This window comes from Triticum aestivum, chromosome 3A (assembly GCF_018294505.1).
Source record: "Triticum aestivum cultivar Chinese Spring chromosome 3A, IWGSC CS RefSeq v2.1, whole genome shotgun sequence".
Taxonomy (NCBI): Eukaryota; Viridiplantae; Streptophyta; class Magnoliopsida; order Poales; family Poaceae; genus Triticum; species Triticum aestivum.
The window spans coordinates 14,113,271-14,133,747 of NC_057800.1; the positions used below are offsets into that span (position 1 = coordinate 14,113,271).

Below are 20,477 nucleotides of genomic sequence, written 5' to 3' on the forward strand. Positions count from 1 at the left end.
ACAAAGGAGACGTATGAACCACCATTTTTCCACACTCGCTATATTTACTTTATTGTTCTTTATTAAAGCAACACTTTACTTTTATTTCCATGTTCTTTATTATCTTGCAAACCTATTCTATTACACCTATAGAGTAGTTTTATTTCTTGTTTTAGGTAAAGAAAACATTAAGTGTGCGTAGATTTGTATCGGTGGTCGATAGAACTTGAGGGAGTATTAATTCTACCTTTGCCTCCTCATTGGGTTTGACACTTATTTATCGGAAGGGCTACAACTGATTCCCTACACTTGTGGGTTATCACCAACCACGACCGCATCAACGCCGACGACGATGGTCAGCTAGACACCTGGCAGACCTCATCCTACCGTCCTCCAATGCCTTCCCTTAATTGGGCTTGATTCAAGCACAAGACAACACCAGAGCCCTAATACGTCCATTTTGCATCAAGAGATCACACGCTCGGATTATTCGTTAGCAGATTCGGTGAAATCGATGTCGTCCGCCGTCTTATTGCAGTCGACGATGCGGCCAGCAGCCCCGGGACTTGGGCGCCAGCTGCACAGGTCGCCGCCCTGCCACGGTCCGCTGCTCCGACCGAGGAGGCCGCGGGCGGTGGCGACGGTGTGCTGCGGTGCCTTCCGGCGGGACCACTACGGGGGCGCGCTGGTGGACGAGGGCATGGCGGTGCTCCGACGGAGGATCCGGGAGGCGCAGATGGCCGAGACCAACTACGAGGCGCCGTCGGGGTGGGCGGCCTTGGAGAAGCGCTACTACCAGGCGTACGTCTCTGATGTGTCCACGCTCGCCGGTGCTCTGCAGTTGCTGGCCATAGATACCAGGCCCGGCGTCGCGGCTGCTGTTGCCGCGCTGGTGCTCGCCGGCGTGCCGGTGTCCGCCATCTTCGCGCTGCACCTCCTTGGGCAGGCGGCGGGATCCGTTTTGCACCTTGTTTCTTGATTGACTATCATTCATTCGCCGGCAGCGTGTGCTATCTGTGTCTGTAGATAATTAGATACACAGTGCAATGGAGATATGTAATTCTTTTGGTTTTAGCTGCAGTATAAACGCAGAGTAATATGTATTTTCTTTTCTTATTTCACTGGTTTCAACGAGCGAAGGTGATCCATCAATCTTTTCTTCGGTGGCTGCTATGGTGGTGTCGGAGGTAAATGACAGAAATTGGTGTCAAGCTTAGAGATGTTTTGCTATCTTTTCAGTTTTGTCATGTCGGTCCTTACGTGATTTGTACTTTGACCTTTTTGATATGAATGAGACACATATTACTATGAAAAAAAAAAGTCAATGAGACAACTTGTCAAATTGCTGGCTTCAACGACCTAACATTTTTTTTAGAAAGGACGCGATTGCCCGGCTCTAGAACTGAAGCCTGAAGTTTACAACACCACCGAGAGAGTGGACCCGAAGTCAAATGCTTTGTGGAATGTGATAACGACACCAGTTACATTACATCATAAGTTTGCCTTGTGTCATTTTGGGGTTGAAGATCAATAACCTATTAGAATTTAGAAGACGAACCAGACCCGCGTCACTCTGCTTGTACGTGCAACTCATGGGAAACCTAATGCGCTATGAGCGGGCATGAGGAGGGCTGGCGGTAATTTAGCCGGATGTCCAAGTTAGGTCCGGCTTGAACAATCACAAAATCAAATTATTTCACAGATTCCAAAATAAAAACGATTTCAAAACTGGTAATTTCAACTATTTCATAGATTGAAATACCAACTTCACCAATTGTAATAGGTTATTTCAGCTATTTCACGCCACTAGTACTAATGGCGATTCTGCCGGGGTAACTTCACCACCAACACTCCATTCATCATGAGGATCATTATCTTCATCAACATCTTCATCAGCACCATCTCATCTCCAAATCCTAGTTCATCTCTTGTGATCAATCTTTGTATCAAACCTTAGATTGGTACCTAGGGGTGCTAGTAGTGTTGATTACATCTTGTAGTTGATGCTTGTTGGTTCAATTGGTGGAAGACTATTATTTTCAGATTGGTAATCATATATTTGTAACCACCGATCATGATCAATATGATGAGGTGTGAGTAGTTCCATTAGTTCTTGAGGACATGAGAGAAGTCTTGTTACTCATGTGAAGTTGATGATCGTTCAATGTTTTGATATTATGCTGTGTTGTTCTTCCTCTAGTGGTGTCATGTAAATGTCGACTACATGACATTCGCCATCTTTGGTCCTTGGGGAGTGCATTGTGAAATTAGTTTGTGGATCATGGTTTGCGGGAGTGATAGAAACCTAAACCCTGATTTGTGAATTATTCCGCAAGGGGTTGTTTTGGATCCAACTCTTTAATGTTATCGTTAGATTTATCTTAATTACCTCTTGTAGCTATCGATGCTTGCATAGAGAGTATACTTATAAGTAGGTATATGTTCAAGTTAGGACAATATCTTAGCTCCGGTCCACCCACATAACACTTATCAATGCAATGAATGTAAGTCAATGAATCATGGTGAATGTAACTTGGTGATATTCCCGTGTGTCCTTAAGAGCGTTTTAATCACTATAAGAAATATCACTAGCTTGTCCTTAGCACAATTAAGGATTGGGCCACTTTCTGTATCTTGCTACCTTGTTACTTGTTACCTTGTTATAAATTATCTTGCTATCAAACTATCTATCAAAACCATCTTACAACATTTGAAGTGAAATCCTTGCTGAAAACCGCCTATCAATTCTTTTTGTTCCTCGTTGGGTTTGATACTCTTACTTACTGAAAGGACGATGATTGATCCTCTATACTTGTGGGTCATCAGGCCCTCCTCGTCAAATACACGTCGGCAAGGCTACGGAGACGTGCCCGTCAAGCCCTTGGAGCTTCTCGCCAGGCTACATGCCCTCTGGCTCGTGCATGTCTTCCTGGTCGCATTTCTCTCGGCCGACGTGGCCACTCTATACTTGATGACGTGGCCGCGCCCCGTGTACCTCGTCGACTACGCCTGCTTCTGCACCAAACCCAGCCACCGCGCCCATCCCAGAGTTTCGCATGGTGTTCGACTCCTGCAAGTTCGCTTGCTCCTGCGAGGGCTATAAGGACCAGAAGCCCACCTCAAGCCCAACAACACCGCCGCTAGGCTCTCCCGTGCCACCACCATCGTACCCATGCTTGACTAGCAATCTGCGTTTGTGCCTGGAAGGCTAATCACGGATAACATAATTTCAGCCTATGAATGCCTTCACTTTATGAAGAGGAACAGATCCAAAGCTAATAGCTATTGCGCGTTAAAACTAGATATGATGAAAGCTTATGACAGGGTGGAGTGGACTTACCTGCGTGCTATTATGGAGAAACTGGGTTTTGCTCCATAGTGGGTAACGATTATCATGAGCATAATAAGTTCAGTATCTTTTTCAGTGATGTTTAATGGGGTTAAGTCAGAGGTGTTTAAGCCTACCCGTGGTATTCGACAGGGAGATCCGATTTCACCGTATCTTTTCTTGTTGGCAGCAGAGGGCCTTTCGTGCCTATTAAAATCTCAGAACGAGTCATCCCAGCTCAGCGGCATTAAGGTGGAACCATCGACTCCGCCAGTGAACCACCTTTTATTCGCGGATGACAGCCTGCTGTTTTTCAGGGCAAGTATCAACAGAGCGGAGTCGGTTTCAAATCTATTGGATAAATATTGTTTGGCATCAGGACAGAGAATTAACAGGGACAAGTCATCGATCTTCTTCAGTAGAGGATGTTCAGAAATAGTTCGAAATGCGGTGAAGGGTTTTTTGCAAGTTCCCAATGAATCACTTAATGACAAATATCTGGTATGCCATCTGATGTGGGGCACTCCAAAAAGGGGACTTTCAAATATTTGAGTGATCGGGTTTGGAATAAGGTGAAGGGTTGGATGAGCAAGTGCTTGTCGGCAGGAGGAAAGGAGGTGCTTATAAAATCTGTAGCACAAGCTATTCCGGTATTTTCAATGTCTTGTTTCAAATTGCCAAGAGGCCTTTGTGATCATATAAAAACTATCATCAGGAAGTTTTGGTGGGGCTGCAAACAAGGCGAACGCAAACCAGCATGGGTATCATGGGATGTAATGACCAGGCCAAAATTCTTGGGAGGTTTAGGCTTCAGAGATCTTGAACTATTCAATCTAGCACTACTTGCTAGGAAAGCGTGGAGAATCCTTCAGAATCCAAAAACTTTAAGTGCAAACATTTTGAAGGCATCGTATTTCCCAAGCTCTACAATCCTTGAGGCGGAGCTAGGGTCTCGGCCATCACAGATCTGGCGGGCTATCCTTGAGGGCCGGGATGTGTTGCAGCAAGGAGTTATCAGAAGGATTGGGAACAGACGATCCACTAATATTTGGGAGGACAATTGGATACTCAAAGAAACAACACCGAGGCCGATCACGTCGCTGGTTCAGACACCGCCGGAGAGAGTATCTGACCTATTGCACCCAGCTACGGCGGCATGGAATGAACCCCTAATACGGTCAGTTTTTCCGCCGTTTGATGCTGAGGCTATTTTGAAGATACCGATGTGCACCCGCAACACTGAGGACTTCTGGGCTTGGAATCCTGACAGGAAGGGTAAGTTCACGGTAAGCTCGGCGTACAAATTACTTGTCACAACAAAGTTACAGAGAGAAGCTTGGTTAGAAGGAAGAGGAGGTGCATCGTCTAACTCCAGAGAAGAGGATGCATGGAGCAATCTATGGAAACTGAAAGTGCCATCAAAGATGAGAATTTTTCTGTGGGGTCTAGCACGTCATTCCATACCAACTACGAACGTTCTTTAGAGACGGAATATGGCAACTCAAAGTACCTGCCCTCTATGTGGCTGCCAAGATTCTTGGAGACATGCGCTCCTGTCTTGCACGATGTCGAGATGTGTTTAGGCATTAACAGATGAAAACATTGTGTCCAAGATGACAGCGAGTACGGAGCCAAGTGCGAAGAATTGGCTTTTTGAGCTTTATGAGGCACTAGACCATGCGAGCTTCTCGAGGATGAGTGTCACATTATGGACCGTGTGGTACGCAAGGCGCAAGGCGATTTATGAATCTCTTTTTCAAAACCCACACCAGACTGTTTCCTTTGTAGACTCTTATCTTCAAGAGCTACATCAAGCTATCGCTTGTGAACCTAGGGTACAAGTTCAGGCGGCAAGGGAGCAACAACGGCGCTGGATTCCACTTCCGCGTGGCTCAAATAAGATAAACGTGGATGGGGCACTATCAAAAAACAGGCGAGTGGGAGTTGCTGCCGCAGTCTGCCGTGACTCAAACGGCAACTATCTTGGCGCGTCGGCGGTGGTCTATGGGGGCGTACGCGACCTGATGATCTTGAAGACATACGCGTGTCGGGAGGCTTTAGCGTTGGCTGAAGATCTCCATGGGCAGAATATCAGGGTGGCATCGGATTGCCAAGGTATGGTGCAGGACATCAATGAAGGGACAGCTGACCGCAATGCGGCTGTTATACATGAAATAACGAATCGCAAGGATAGTTTTACTTCTTGCTCTTTTGTGTTTAAGCGGAGGAATTTTAATTTCGAGGCTCATAATCTCGCTAAGTTTGCTTGTAATCTAGATATAGGTAGACATGTTTGGCTGGGCACTCCTCATGACCTAAGCCGCGTACCTATGAACATTGTCATGTATCAATAAAGACAGCGAGATTTCTCAAAAGAAAAAAAAACCATGCTAGAGGGCAGGATCACGTGCAACGCCCACGGGCTTGCCGCCACGCGTCCGGAAGCTGCTTGAGAAAATGCCCAATTGGAAGAAGATAAACATTTAGTCATTACACACCTCTTATTTGCCATCTCAGCTGGTCAAAGTATTTGTGTTTGGTCTTTGTCACATCAGCCCAACAGGTGGGCCATACCTGGCGGATTCGCTGTTTTCACAAGCTCAGACGGTCATCATTGCTTTGATTAGCCTAAGAAATAGTGGTTCGCTGTGAGTTATCTCAAAAGCGGCACCAATCTGTTATCCTAACCTCAACTGTAATGATTTTGAGTGATTATACCTTGTCCAATGATAAAGAGCGGAGAAAATATTAATATGACAAAACAAAGTGCTGCGCTCGGCCGGCGCTAAACGTTTGTGACGTATGACCAATGCGCACATGTTTATTTTCTTTGTTCGTCGGCCAAAAGAAGAATATTTAGATATCAACATTGAATAGTTGGTGTATGTTCAAGGGTCGATCAGCGGCGTTCCTTCCAACAGAAAACAACATATATAACAAAACAAATATGAAGAACCATCGTCGATCCAAAAAAGACATGGTCGATCAGAGCTTCATATAAAAAATTGAGAAGTATGTTGTATACTATACCAACATCCAGAGAACCTGTTGCTTGCACTTTTTTCTCTAATAATAAATAAACCGGCCGCCAAGGCCAGGCATGCATTACTGGTTCAACTCATCTCAAAATATACAATTTCGTCAACCATGATGGCATTTGCGAACGGCGTGGCTGGCAGTTTCTGCAGTGGGAGATGGCAAATTGCAAAACTGCCATGGCAGTTTGTTTAAATCGCGGGAGTTTTAGTTGTAAAAAACTGCCACCGTCCGACGGCTGTGGCGGCGAACGTTCACCATAGCTATTCCGTTGTTTAATTAATCACAACTGGCACTGTGCTACGTACCATTGAACCCAGCGATGATTGATCAATTAATCGATGAGACCAACAGGCACGCAAGCAGGTGTTAGTTGGAATCCAACCCACATAAACAACGTCAGATCACCGGCAAGAAGCCGCCGTCCATGCAACCGCGTGAACCCCAGGTGCCAGTGCCTATAAGAATAAGAAGCACACCCACTCAAGCTGCATCTTCCATCGCTTCCTGCCCCTCCTTCCATCGCTTCCTTGTTGTGCACTGCTAGCTATTACCATATCTTCTTGACTCAGGAGATCACACGCTCGGCTTATTCGTTAGCAGATTCGGTGAAATCGATGTCGTCCGCCGTCTCATTGCAGTCGACGATGCGGCCAGCAGCCCCGGGACTTGGGCGCCAGCTGCACGGGTCGCCGCCCTGCCACGGTCCGCTGCTCCGACCGAGGAGGCCGCGGGCGGTGGCGACGGTGTGCTGCGGTGCCTTCCGGCGGGACCACTACGGGGGCGCGCTGGTGGACGAGGGCATGGCGGTGCTCCGGCGGAGGATCCGGGAGGCGCGGATGGCCGAGACCAACTACGAGGCGCCGCCGGGGTGGGCGGCCTGGGAGAAGCGCTACTACCGGGCGTACGTCTCTGATGTGTCCACGCTCGCCGGCGCTCTGCAGTTGCTGGCCATGGATACCAGGCCCGGCGTCGCGGCTGCTGTTGCCGCGCTGGTGCTCGCCGGCGTGCCGGTGTCCGCCGTCTTCGCGCTGCACCTCCTTGGGCAGGCGGCGGGATCCGTTTTGCACCTTGTTTCTTGATTGACTATCATTCATTCGCCGGTAGCGTGTGCTATCTGTGTCTGTAGATAATTAGATACACAGTGCAATGGAGATATGTAATTCTTTTGGTTTTAGCTGCAGTATAAACGCAGAGTAATATGTATTTTCTTTTCTTATTTCACTAGTTTCAACGAGCGAAGGTGATCCGTCGATCTTTTCTTCGGTGGCTGCTATGGTGGTGCCGGAGGTAAATGACAGAAATTGGTATCAAGCTCAGAGATGTTTTGCTATCTTTTCAGTTTTGTCATGTCGGCCTTACATGATTTATACTTTGACCTTTTTGATATGAATGAGATACATATTACTATGCAAAAAAAGTCAACGAGACAACTTGTCAAATTGCTGGCTTCAACGACCCAACATTTTTTTTAGAAAGGACGCGATTGCCCGGCTCTAGAACTGAAGCATGAAGTTTACAACACCACCGAGAGAGTGGACCCGAAGTCAAATGCTTTGTGGAATGTGATAACGACACCAGTTACATTACATCATAAGATTGCCTTGTGTACCCTTCAAAAAAAAAAGATTGCCTTGTGTCATTTTGGGGTTGAAGATCAATAACCTATTAGAATTTAGAAGACGAACCAGACCCGCGTCACTCTGCTTGTACGTGCAACTCATGGGAAACCTAATGCGCTATGAGCCGGCATGAGGAGGGCTGGCGGTAATTTAGCCGGATGTCCAAGTTAGGTCCGGCTTGAACGATCACAAATTCAAATTATTTCACAGATTCCAAAATAAAAACGATTTCAAAACTGGTAATTTCAACTATTTCATAGATTGAAATACCAACTTCACAAATTGCAATAGGTTATTTCAGCTATTTCATAGATTGAAATACCAATTTCACCAATTGTAATAACCAATTCCATAGATTGACATAACATTTTCACACACTGCAAAACAAATTCCACCACATTCAGTTTCACAAATTGTAATCACATATTCCACATGTCATAAGCATCACTTTATGTTATTTTTCATCAATTTCACAGATTCCACCGAATCACGCATTCACAAGTCACAAATTTCACAAACAACACACCACTCAAATGAGTTTCACATATATTGTGCATATATGTCGCACACATCACCAAAATGAGTTTAATCAAAATCATCTTCACGAATATAAATTTCACATACCATTTAATAAATTCCACAAACCGTAATCCACAAATGTCCCAAACCACGATGGTTATGTATATTTTACATGACAGATAGAAAATTGATGAAAAGGGCTTATAATTTTTGAACAATTCCGTACTATCTGGATATGATTGGGGGTGGCGGTGCATGTCAATTTTCCTTCACCGGAGAGTTCTAGAGATCCCGGGGAGGAGTCAATGATAGTGCTCGGCGTCGTGGTCTGCGCCAGAGTAATCGTCCATGCGGATCTAGTGTGTCTCTCCACGAAAGAGAGCTGGATGTGGGAGAGGGACAACACCGTGGATGGGTGGATATTTCTCTCTCGCGGGGATCCATCTCGCATTCCTGTTTGTATAGATTTTGTATTCTAGAAACAAAGGTGGAAATGAAATTGCATCGGGTCCACCCGCACCAATCTAGAAGCACTGGCGGACAATGGATTTCTCACTGCTACGTACCTCTTCCATTATATTTACTTATTTCTTGGTTCGTGGTGTGTGAGGCTGCCAGAGCAGCGGATCCTAGAGGAGGAGCATTTCATGTTATTAGATGCACGTGTTTGTAAAAAAATCACATCTACATTTTACTGATCATAATTAAAATCTTAGCAAATATATTTTTGAGGCCATGGTTGAGCAACAACAAGGAGAGGCCAACATCAAAACATGCACGCATTTAGTATTATAGATTTTTTTTTTCGGAAACTCGATTGGGGGCGCTTACCTTTGAGTGTGTTGGCCGTGAATGTGGGCAGTTGCTAGATTGACTCATTGGAAAAAAACTTGTGCAAGTGCAAGTTGTAGCAGCATCACACTTGGTCATCTAGTGAAACTGCTGATAGAACTCAAGTCCTCGAGACAATAGGTACAATTTGCATGTGTCAACCCTGGTATGCAGTGCGCCAGACCGTAGGCCGTGTAGACAGTTGGTATGATCCTCAATCTCCTCAACTGCAGTGGCGAACTCTCGGACATATTGAGGGCATGTTTGTTGAACAAGTAATAAGTGCACCGCACGATAACATTACCATCCTATTCCGCTAATATCTTATGCACATGAGATGCCCGATTAATTACCTTGACATAAAGTTTAAGATTGCACACCATGTCAATGATGATCACTTACTTATGTGCCCACAGACAACTATGCCTCTTGGAGAGCTTCATTGACGCATGTGCTGTGAGCTGGAACTGTTCGTGTTGCCTCGGCACAACACTATGGCGTATGTGATCTCTCCTGCCACCACGGTGTGTGTGGCGAATATTCTGGTGGAAGTCAGCTTTTGAAGCAACGTCATGGACATCAACTTCAATGTTCCATGTGTGCTGGGCTTTCTTCAACTTGAGGTTGAACTTGTGATTGAAGTTGAGGCCACTTCCCTTGTTATAGGATTTACAGAGGATCTCCTCTGCAAATCAAAATTTCTATTCCCATATCTATTGAGTGTCATTTCTCCCGTGTTTCAGGAATCCCGTGAATGGAAGTTTTCCCCTTAAACCGTCTATACATATACCGCATACTTGTGGTATATATAAGAGAAAAATTCACTACAGGGCATGTAACTTGCCTTGGCGTTAGCTTTAGTCCTTGTGGTTATAAATACCCGAAATACAGTCATCAAAGTTATTCGGAAATGTTAACGCCCACACGTGTGGGCGTCGACCATCTCGACCACACGCATCCATCACCGTCCAGTACTATATGCACGAATCTTGACATAATCTGGTTGATTTTCTGTGTCTGGCATTATATGGTTTGCTATACGTATTCGCTGAGCTGGCCCGAGTCAACAGACGCCAACTGTGCACTGACTGCCACATGTGCTAAGTTGGCTTGAATACGCGCGCACGCAAGGGTCTTTTTGCAAAGTTGCCAGTTATTAAAAGATCTACCCCCTGGTCGGACCGAGCGCACCCCCTGGTCCGACCGATCCACCCCTGTCTCGTCCTCATAACGCACAGCCCCAGCAGCCCGAGCGGTCCCCGCGAAAGACGCTCGCACGCGATCCTCACGACGCGCCCGGCGGTTCCCGCCGCCGGTCGGGTGAGCCTCGCCACCTGCACCGTCCTCCCCCTCCTCCTTTTCCCCTCCACCCTCTCCTCCTCCTGGCCGAGCTCCGCTCGAGGCGCCCGCTCGCCTCGGCCATGACCGCCAAAGCCACCAGGGCCGCACCAGCCTCCGCTTCTCCAGCGCGAGGCCGATCCCTCGCCGGCAAGTACACACGTGTCGCCGCATTTTAAAGTGGCAGCGTTGACCACTGACATGCTCTTTCCCCCCTTCTGTCCAGTGGCCAAGCTCGTGCCATGGACGTCGCCCTGCGTAGCGTGGCCGGAGATCATCCCATGGTGCACCACCATGTCAAAGAGCTTTGCCAGGGTCCCCGTTTCTTCCTCTGATGTTTTAATTAGAGCAAGACGACCTATAACGCCGACGCCCTTGCCGTCTTCGTCACCTCTGTCCGTCGGCCTCCCGGCCAAACTGATCGCCGTCCGACGCGCCCCGAGGCCGACGTCACCTCCTATAAAACCGCGTGTCATCAAGAAGCCATTGGACAATGCCACATCAAGATTTTCTTCCTCCTTCTGCCTTGCTACAACGCAGTGCTCGGGTCACCGCCTCCGACAGCCAAACCGTGCAGCGCTACTGTGGGGAGGCGACGGAGGTGAGTGGGGAGCTGGGAAGAGCGGAGGAGTGGGGCTCGCCGAAGCTGTGTGTGGCGGCGGAACGACATGTGGAGGTAGCAGCGTTCGTGCTCGCTGCCGGCGGCGTGGGGCAGGAAGGTGGTCATGGCGCATGACATCGAGCGAGGTGGTAGCATGGGGCAGGGAACCGACGTTTGGGAGGGCGATACAGGCCTCCACTTGGCACTGAGTACTAGGTCCCGACCTATGAGCAACTACTCAACAAAAACAGAGCAAGGCAGAGGTCACCGCTCTGTTCTTTGTCCTGCACCTACACGCTACAATGGCGGATTGGGCGCCATCGATTAGCAGCCACCGAGATCCATGACGAACTCCAGCACCAAAGCATCGAGCAAGGCGGTCTCTATGTCGGCGCTGATGTCCCGTCGCTCCGCCTGCACGCTAGCGGCGTCCAGTCTCGACCTCGGCACCTCTGAGGAGACTAGCTCACACGCCCTGGCCAGCTCAGCTCGGTGCGTCGCCCAGTAGGCGGCGCTCGTGGAGGGGCTTCCGGCGGCCGTGGTCCCGTCTTCCTCGTGGATGTTCTTAGGGCTCGTGCGATAGCAGTAGTCGTCGTCGCCGTCGTGGCCGGCAAGATCGTTGGCGTCATTGATGAGGTCCTCAGACTTGCGAACAACTGGGTGCGCAGCGCAGGCGTGTACGCTGTCTCCATCTCCATGAGGAGCAGGAGCTCCCGGACGATGGCCATTGCGTTCTTGGGCGAGCCTTGCACGCAGGAGAACCTGCTCTGGCCGTGGACAGGAGTGCTTCAAAACGGCTCTGCTGCTTCTCGTCGTCGTATTCGGAGTCGGAATACTCCGTCTCCTTCTGGTCGCCGACGACATCTGCGTGGGTCCTAAGCTTTACGGCGTCGAGATGCTTGGAGCAAGGCAACAGCGACGGCGCGACCCTCTTGAAGGACTCGGAGCACTGCAGGGCGGCGGGCTTCTGGTTGGCCGCCTTGCCGTGGAGGAGCTTGGAAAGCAGCAGCCGGAGGAGCCTGGAGCCCGCCGTCCGTTGCTGCTGCTGCCGCTTCTTACCACGGGTGCTCCCTGCCGCCGTCTCGTGCACACCGCCGCCGTCTAGTACGTCTTGCACAGCGACTGCTCCTTGTAATTGTAAGTAGTGTACGCCAACGACATCCTGTCCTTGCATCTCGGCGGTGGGGTCGATCTTGACGGTGATGTTGATGAGTGACGCACGCAACTTTGCAAAAAAAAAAAACCTTGCGAGCGCGTATTCAAGCCAACCTAGCACATGTGGCAGTCAGCGCACAGTTGGCGGCTGTTGACTCGGGCCAGGTCAGCCAATACGTATAGCAAACCATATAATGAACCGTAGATGACCCTCTAGAGCAACTTTGATGACTGTATTTTAGGTATTTGTAATTATAGGGACTAAAGCTAACGCCAGCGCAAGTAATAGGGCCTGTAGTGAATTTTTTTCTATAGGTAACATTGGGTGGACACCATCTGGCTAAATGGCGCCTGAATTACTCACACAACGCGTCGCACTTGTAAAGAAGAAAAAGAGAGAGAGGAACGAATGGATTGAACAGTTATTCTGTTGATTGAAGATTGGGGTATTTATACCCAGTTTACAAGGCGGTTACAAAAGGAGACAGTTGCCAAAAGTGGCACCGACATAGCAGTGATTAATAGTTAATTAACCTAATTAATTAATTCCTAACACTCCCCCTAATCAATGCTTGTCTTTGTGAATATACATCATCTTGATAGTCTCCTCCTAGTATGTATTTGCCTTGAACGTTCATCATCTTCATCTTAGAAGTCTCCTCCAAAAATCCTGTGGGAAAAATATGAGAAGAATAGTGTAGATATGTTGCTAAAACTCCTTTAAACTCAGTGAGAAAAATAATAAGGAGAAAATGATGCAACATATAATGATTATTGTCTCTTGATAACTCATATGAGAAAAACCTTTGTAGAAGGAGAAAAATCATTGGTGAGTTTAGAGAACAATAAATATGCTTTGTATACTTTCCTTTAAAAACCCCAATGGGGAAAACTTGAAAGTATTGCATATTATCTTAAAAGATATTGCCTCATTAAAAACCGTTATGAGAAACTTTGAGAGAAAACTCATAAGGGAAAAGAGTGCGATTATATATGCCATTGAAAACTCCTTTAAAACCCAATGGAAAAAAATATAAGGAGAAAATGATATGACATATATGAACACTTGTTTCTATATTGTCTCGTTAAAAACCTTTTATGAGAAACCATTAGGGAAAAACTCATGAAGGGAAAAAGAGTACAATATATGTAATCTGATGGTTGTTAACAGATATACTTTGGGAGATTACTCCCCCTGGACTTTGTAAATCTGGAGGATGTCTCATATCAATTACATTGACATGATCATGACATTATGAATAATATGTCGGTTTTTCCAATATTCTGTTTGCAAATTGTTTCATCACTTTTCTACAATTCATGAGGACAAGTGATCTCGAGCAATGTGCTTTGTGATATTGCTCTTCATATAACCTGTATGTATTGAGTAATACAAGTGGTAGCATCTTGATAAATCAAGTTATGTTATTCTGATGAATCTCAACCACATGGTTTTGAGTGTGGTTTATCATTCTGCCGAGCCATGCATATTTTGCAATGCTTGTAGATAAAGAAATTATGTGAGAATGATAAGTGGAAGTAGCTGTTAAAGTCCATTTTGATGACTTTCATAAGAAGACTATTCCAATGAATTCAGTTATTGATGTGGCATTGTTGGGATCAAATAAAGAGCCAATATCATTTCATATATCATGGTCATATCTTGATTTTCTTGATGGAATTGTCCAACGATTTATTGTGAGCTTGAGATATAAGTTGATAATTCTTATATCGACCATATACCTTTGTTGGGGGTTGCACTCTAAACAAAGATATCAAGCATAATGTCAGGCCTGACATGGTTTGCAATTATATGAGTGCTTTGTTATTAGTAAGATAGAAATTCAGGTGTTGATATCACTTAATTATCACCCCTAGGTATGAATGGATTTGTATCCTATTAGTATGACCATACATGACTTACTGTTGGTACAGTATATCCACATTGAACTTCTCATATATGTATTGGATATATGTAGACTGATAGTTCTTGAGAGAATGCTCAAGTTGTAAACTTAAGCTAAATTTGGTTCAATCCAAATTTTCCGTCTTGAGATGATTTTGTGTATGTTTAGGTCTTGTATAGATATTAATGATGAGGTCATCAATATACACTGAGGTGATAAAGGAAATCAAATTGGATTCCTTTATTAAACATGTAAATAATCATCATTATTCTAGTAATCCTTTTGAAGAAGGAACTCATTTAGTCGGTAGTACCATATGATTTCCGACTATTTCAAGTCATAGAGTGACTTATGAAGTTTTACACAAAATTGTTGCGATTTGCTTTTGGATTCGGAAGTATAAGCCCTTCAGGGACTTGAATAGAGATTTCCGAAATGAGTGACTCATATGAGTATGTAGCCACTTCATCCATCAACTGCATGGATATTTTATTATTTTATTGCCAATGATATTTAGTATCGAAACATAATTCCACTCATACCAAGAGGGTATGTTACATCGTAATCGATGTCGGGTCTCTACGGGAACCCTTTTGCTACAAGCCTCACTTTCTCACCACCTCATTGACTTTGTCTATGAATGAGAAGTTTTTAGTATTTCATGTGGAAGATACTTATGAGGAGTAGGTATTACTGCGGTAAATACTACTCATTTGTAGAGCGAGTGCTATTCTTCATTACTTGCTTCCTTTTATGTGAACCAATATGAGTGCAAGAGGCACTCTACCATGGATTTTGGTTCAGGGCCCAAAAGGTTTAGTAATTTAAGAAGAAATATATGTCGACAAATGTAGTCTTTAGTTTATATGATTCTGATGGAATCATTGAAGTTTGTGGATAAAATATTTGTTCCTTTTTAACTCCTTGTGATTTCCTACAACAAATGGAGTCAAGGTGTTTCGATGTCCCGGCACCAAAACATTTGTGCACATTTATGCCGGGCTTTGGATGATGAGCATCCAGTGAGGTGTCTTTCAACTTGATGTTGAATTACATTTACTGGTTGAGGATTTGATTTCCTCTATTTCCGCGGAAGCATATGAGAAGTTATATCTCGTCTTGTCAGATTTTCTCCTCCCTTGCTCTCATTTGGGGAGAAGAGTGGTTTATCAGGTACCTCCACTCTTTCTGACACTTTACTGCAGGAATATAGAATTTAGTGACACCTTGTCATCAGTAAATGTATGTGGCAAATTTGCAATGTGTTGCAAATATATGATTCTCTAAACTTCTAGTTTAGATTCTTTGAGTACGTGGATATAAGGATTGAATGTCAATAACATTTCTAATTTATTTCTCGGCATTCTTTATGGTACTTATCTCCCCCTAATGCCGGAAAATATCCTTATTGCTGATGCAATCAGCATACAGGCTATGAATAATTTTGATTGACGGATAAATTGTTATTCCTCACAAGATCCCTAATTTTCTGTGAGTGTCCATTGATGTACGCTGGAGTGGTGATATTGGTATGTAACCGAATTATCGCAGATGGGAAATACTTTGTTGATTTCCACGTAGTTACTACAAGGGGAAAGTAGTATGATATGCAGTTGGTATGAGTTAGATCATACTTACGGTGTGTAAGGCCGTATGTGTCCAGCAAGAGGCTGGTAAATTTACAATTCTTTAAAAGTGGTCATGTAATTCATTTAACTCTCTTTGATAAGAAATTTAGCTAAACCATTCTGGGTATGCACATAAAGTACCTAATACAAAAAAATTCTCATTGAATTAGTTCAACAACACTGTTCATTCGAATGGGTTTATAGATCATGTTTTCAGGAGAATTTGCTCCTACTTTGATAAGTTGAGTAATTTATTTAGTAAGATCATGCATGCTTGTGTGTGATAAGAGACACACTTAAAAACATTTTATGAATGTGTATCATGAAGTATCTAAATTACCCCAGATAATGGTTAAGCAATCCAGACATATCTTTTGAATGTGTTCAAGGAAGAATAAGTGTCTTGCTTAGAATTTTAAGGTGAGAGTGCCTTAAAACTTATTTTCCCTATGGCACATGCGGTGCACATAAAATCTGATGATTTGGGAAAAATTGTAACTTGATAAGTGTGACCAACAGAATTGTCAATAATTTTCTAATCATCCCCAAACCAGGATGGTTAAGGCTACCAAGCCAAATATTTAATATATTAAGACCTAGAAAATTACTGTGTACGCAACAATATTGAGTATTACTTGATTCATACATTCAAAATTTATCGAATATCATGTCCGAGAAATATGATATTGAACATCGCACTACTTGTAGTACAACAAGTATAGGCTAATAAAATTTTGGGATAATTAAGAGATTACATGAGGTCTCCAGTATTATTGAAAATTTCATTACACAAACATATCATCATTGCAAAGGAATTTACCATCCTTTTATTGCACTAGATTTTCTCTCCTTCTGATGAAGATTTGAGAACAATCCAATGAACTTATTTTCCTTTTCAATAAATTTGCAGTGTGGTTTGACCATAGCTTTGAGGGTTTGGTAATCATAGGTGCGATGTTTGTATAACCACACATTTGACAAACTTGAGAGTTGTCTTTGTGATCGTTTGAAAACGATTTATTCCCTATTAAGAGGTAATTCCGTCTTCGGTTCTCTTTGAAGTCCTCATATTAGCAAGAATTACAAATAATGGGTTAGAACCCGTTGGGTGAATCTGATGATTTTAAGAAATTCCATGTTTCTCCATCATGGAAAATGATAATACCATCATATGAGGATGTAAAGGGTATTAAGGGGTTTTCAACCGGATTACATATGAAAATATTTGATCATGGGATCTCAACTTGAAGTTGATTAAATGACAGAATTGTGAGCTGCGATAGACTTGAGGTCTTGAAAAACGAATGGGTGATCATTCGCGATGTGCTCATGGCAGCATGTTTCTCTTAAGTGAAACATTCGAGATGAATAAATATTCATCCATTATGTACTTAGTTTGAGAACTAAGTGAAGTTGGTGACACATAAAATGCATATGAGCGTTGCAACTTTAGAGTCACCGCCAGAAACATAGACGTTGCATGTTTAACATTAGTTTAGTCACTATAAAAGTATAACCACAATGTGATGTGGACATTGCGAAAATGTTGAGACACTCAATCGGTACCATAAATTATGGGATCCATCTTGATGGATGGACGACACCATAATTATAAATAGTGACATACGCTCCATTGCCATGTATTTTACTTATGTAATAGAAGGTAATTACCAGGATATGACAATACTTGAGTAATATTCTATGACTTTTTCAAGCAAAGTGAGGCTTAATTAACTAATATTCATGAAAAATATATGTTATTTCAACATGTAGTGTTCATGCATGGATACCTTTTACTATGAGAGTAAATATCTTCTTTTTAGTGAACAACAACAATTGCTTCAGAGGAGCAAATTTTTATGATAGCTGATGCTATATACTCATATGTGTAGACCTCAATTTATATAGGATAACACTTTGAAGATAGTCACCGAATGTGGTGTAGATCTCGCAGTAATAGAAAACATAGTCTGACTTTTGTCAGTAGATGTTCATAATTCTATTACCTTATGTTATGCTAAATATATGAAATCACTTTGAAGGTAATCATCTATCAAAGTGATACGATGTAGACCTTACAGTAATAGTGGATAGTCTGCAAAATTTGCAGTAAATGCCAGTATTACCTTATGATATCTTGAGGTAGTCACATCTAATATTAATATTTGGAATAGCACTTTGAAGGTAGTCATCTTGTTAAAGTGACAAGATGTAGACCTCATAATAGTGATGGATAATCTGCAAATGATGCAGTAGATGTCACCAATACCTTGTGGTTCACAAATAAAATTTGAAGATAGTCTCATACTATAATTTTGTAGTATGAGTTTACATCAACATTTGCAAGAAAAATATATTTCAATTGCCAAAATAGAGTTGTTGTACATAGTTACGTGTTATAGAGATTGCATGAGGCAAGAAGATTGAACACATTACAACTTTTTTAATATGCTTTACAGCAAGTACATAGATTAAAATGCAGACCAAACAAAGTCTGTAGACTTAAAACTGCAACCGCAAGTGTTAGAGACTGAATGACAATTTCAGAAATCTGGGTACTAAAACATGCGGTTTAGTAAATCCCAGTTAAGTCTTACTGGATCTGAAACTGCAGGGGCAAGATATGATTATCTCTAAGTACATGGTTGAATTGAATAAATTCCAAAGAAGATAAGATCCCCAATTTCTTATCCCATGCGAGCGTCGTGGCCATGGTAACTGCTGCCGCTGTGCAGTGCGGGCAGACCGATGGTTGCGCCGCCGCGTTTTGCGCCTCGTGGGCTGCCTCTGCCCGGGCTGAGGACCGCGCTGCCGCACGCCGGCCGATGGCCGCCGCCGCGGAGCCGCGAGACACCGTGTTTGCTGCCGGGCGTTGCCATGCCGGGCACCGGCCGTTGGCCGCTGCCGCCGCTGTGCGTTACGCGCCTGGCCGCCTCATCGAAAAAGATGCAGGCCCAGAGTGCATCCTCCGCCACGCCGGGGCCGTGGTCCACGGCCGCCTCGGGGTGCAACGCTGGGAGCAGCCGGGCCGAAGGATGTCGCCGCTCCGCGAGGAGCCTAGCCGAGGTAAACATCGACCGGGCCATGGGTTGCTGCCGAAGTTTGCTTTGGACGACATTAAAAACGATGCACTAGAGGTTAGTATAACGAAATCGGAATTGAATCACCTGATTGATGTATGATGCAGAGTTGGTCTTTGCATTATTGTCGTTTTGTACGAGATGTGTCACAGGGATCTTGTATGTTTTCTTCTGATCCCCTTGCCGTTCTGCTGTTCTTGACCTTTCTCTGAATTTTGTGCTTTCTTTCTCTTTGCATCTGGTTTCTTCCCTGATCGAGAGACTCGCAGCGCCTGCGCCTGTGCCGCGAACGCCTCGGGCTGATGCGGGAGGTCGAGGCCACGCGACCACGCGCCGTCTGGAGACCCGCGCCGCCGTGCCGCTCTGCAGGGTGAGGCGTGCTCGCACCACGCGCCGGAGGGCGTGGGCTGCCGCCGGGGACAACGAGATGCGTCAAGGAACGCTGGGCATCCGGTCGTGTCGGAGAAACCTTGCTGCCTCTCGGGCATCAAGGACGTCGCCGGTGACGGATTGATGTGGGTGGCCTAATCGCTCGCTCCAGGTTAGGGCAAAGTGCTGATAACGTGTAAAGAAGAAAAAGAAAGAGGAACGAATGGATTGAACAGTTATTTTATTGATTGAAGATTGGGGTATTTATACCCAGTTTATGGATTGAACAGTTATTCTATTGATTGAAGATTGGGGTATTTATACCCAGTTTACAAGGCGGTTACAAAAGGAGGCAGTTGCCAAAAGTGGCACCGTCATAGCAGTGATTAATAGTTAATTAACCTAATTAATTAATTCCTAACAGCACTTACTCACACCATGTGATCGATCATCGTCAGAGGTGTTCAAGTGGATATGAGAGTTGCAAATGGATGATTCGATTGATAGCAGCTGGTCGATATGGACGTCTCTGCTTGCCCGTAGACTTTCCTGGAGCTCTTTCTGGGCCTAGGACTAATTCGTGGATGGATCAATTAAATAACCTAGAAAAGAGCCTCGAGGTAGCATTATACTCTCTCCCTCTGTATCAAAATGTAAAATGTTTTTGATTTTGCATAGGGCAACAAAACTTCTTGCAATCTTTTGTTATAGAGAGACCAATGCACATGGATGAATGAACTAATTAGCCTTTTCTAGTAGGATACTTGGTTGAATTATGATTTAATTAAATTCGAGGTACTACTGTACTAGTAGGATACTTGCATGAACTATGATCTATTTTTTTTTTTGCGGGTGGAACTATGATCTAATTGAATTCGAGGTACTATTGTACATCCATCCCGGTTTGTTAGTCTCAACCATATTTAGGGTCATATTTTAATCATGATTTTAATTAATAGAATATAAGTTATGCATAGCAAAATTATTATTGTAGAAAACTATGTTAAAAAACGAATCCAACAATATATTTTTTGGTGACATGTATTAACATTTTGTTAGTTAGATTTATGTTTAAAATTTGGCA

General features: G+C 44.3%; 2 protein-coding genes across 2 annotated transcripts; both read left to right on the forward strand.

Annotated features, from left to right (window-relative positions):
• Positions 1-493: 493 nt before the first annotated feature.
• On the forward strand, positions 494-958 carry LOC123056614 (uncharacterized). The gene has a single exon (XM_044479954.1). The coding sequence runs from the start codon at positions 494-496 to the stop codon at positions 956-958; it is 465 nt and encodes a 154-aa protein (XP_044335889.1).
• A 5,894-nt stretch (positions 959-6,852) lies between these two features.
• Positions 6,853-7,587, forward strand: LOC123057567 (uncharacterized). The gene has a single exon (XM_044480512.1). It carries the CDS (start codon positions 6,961-6,963, stop codon positions 7,423-7,425), a length of 465 nt encoding a protein of 154 aa, XP_044336447.1. The 5' UTR covers positions 6,853-6,960; the 3' UTR covers positions 7,426-7,587.
• The last annotated feature ends 12,890 nt before the right edge of the window (positions 7,588-20,477 follow it).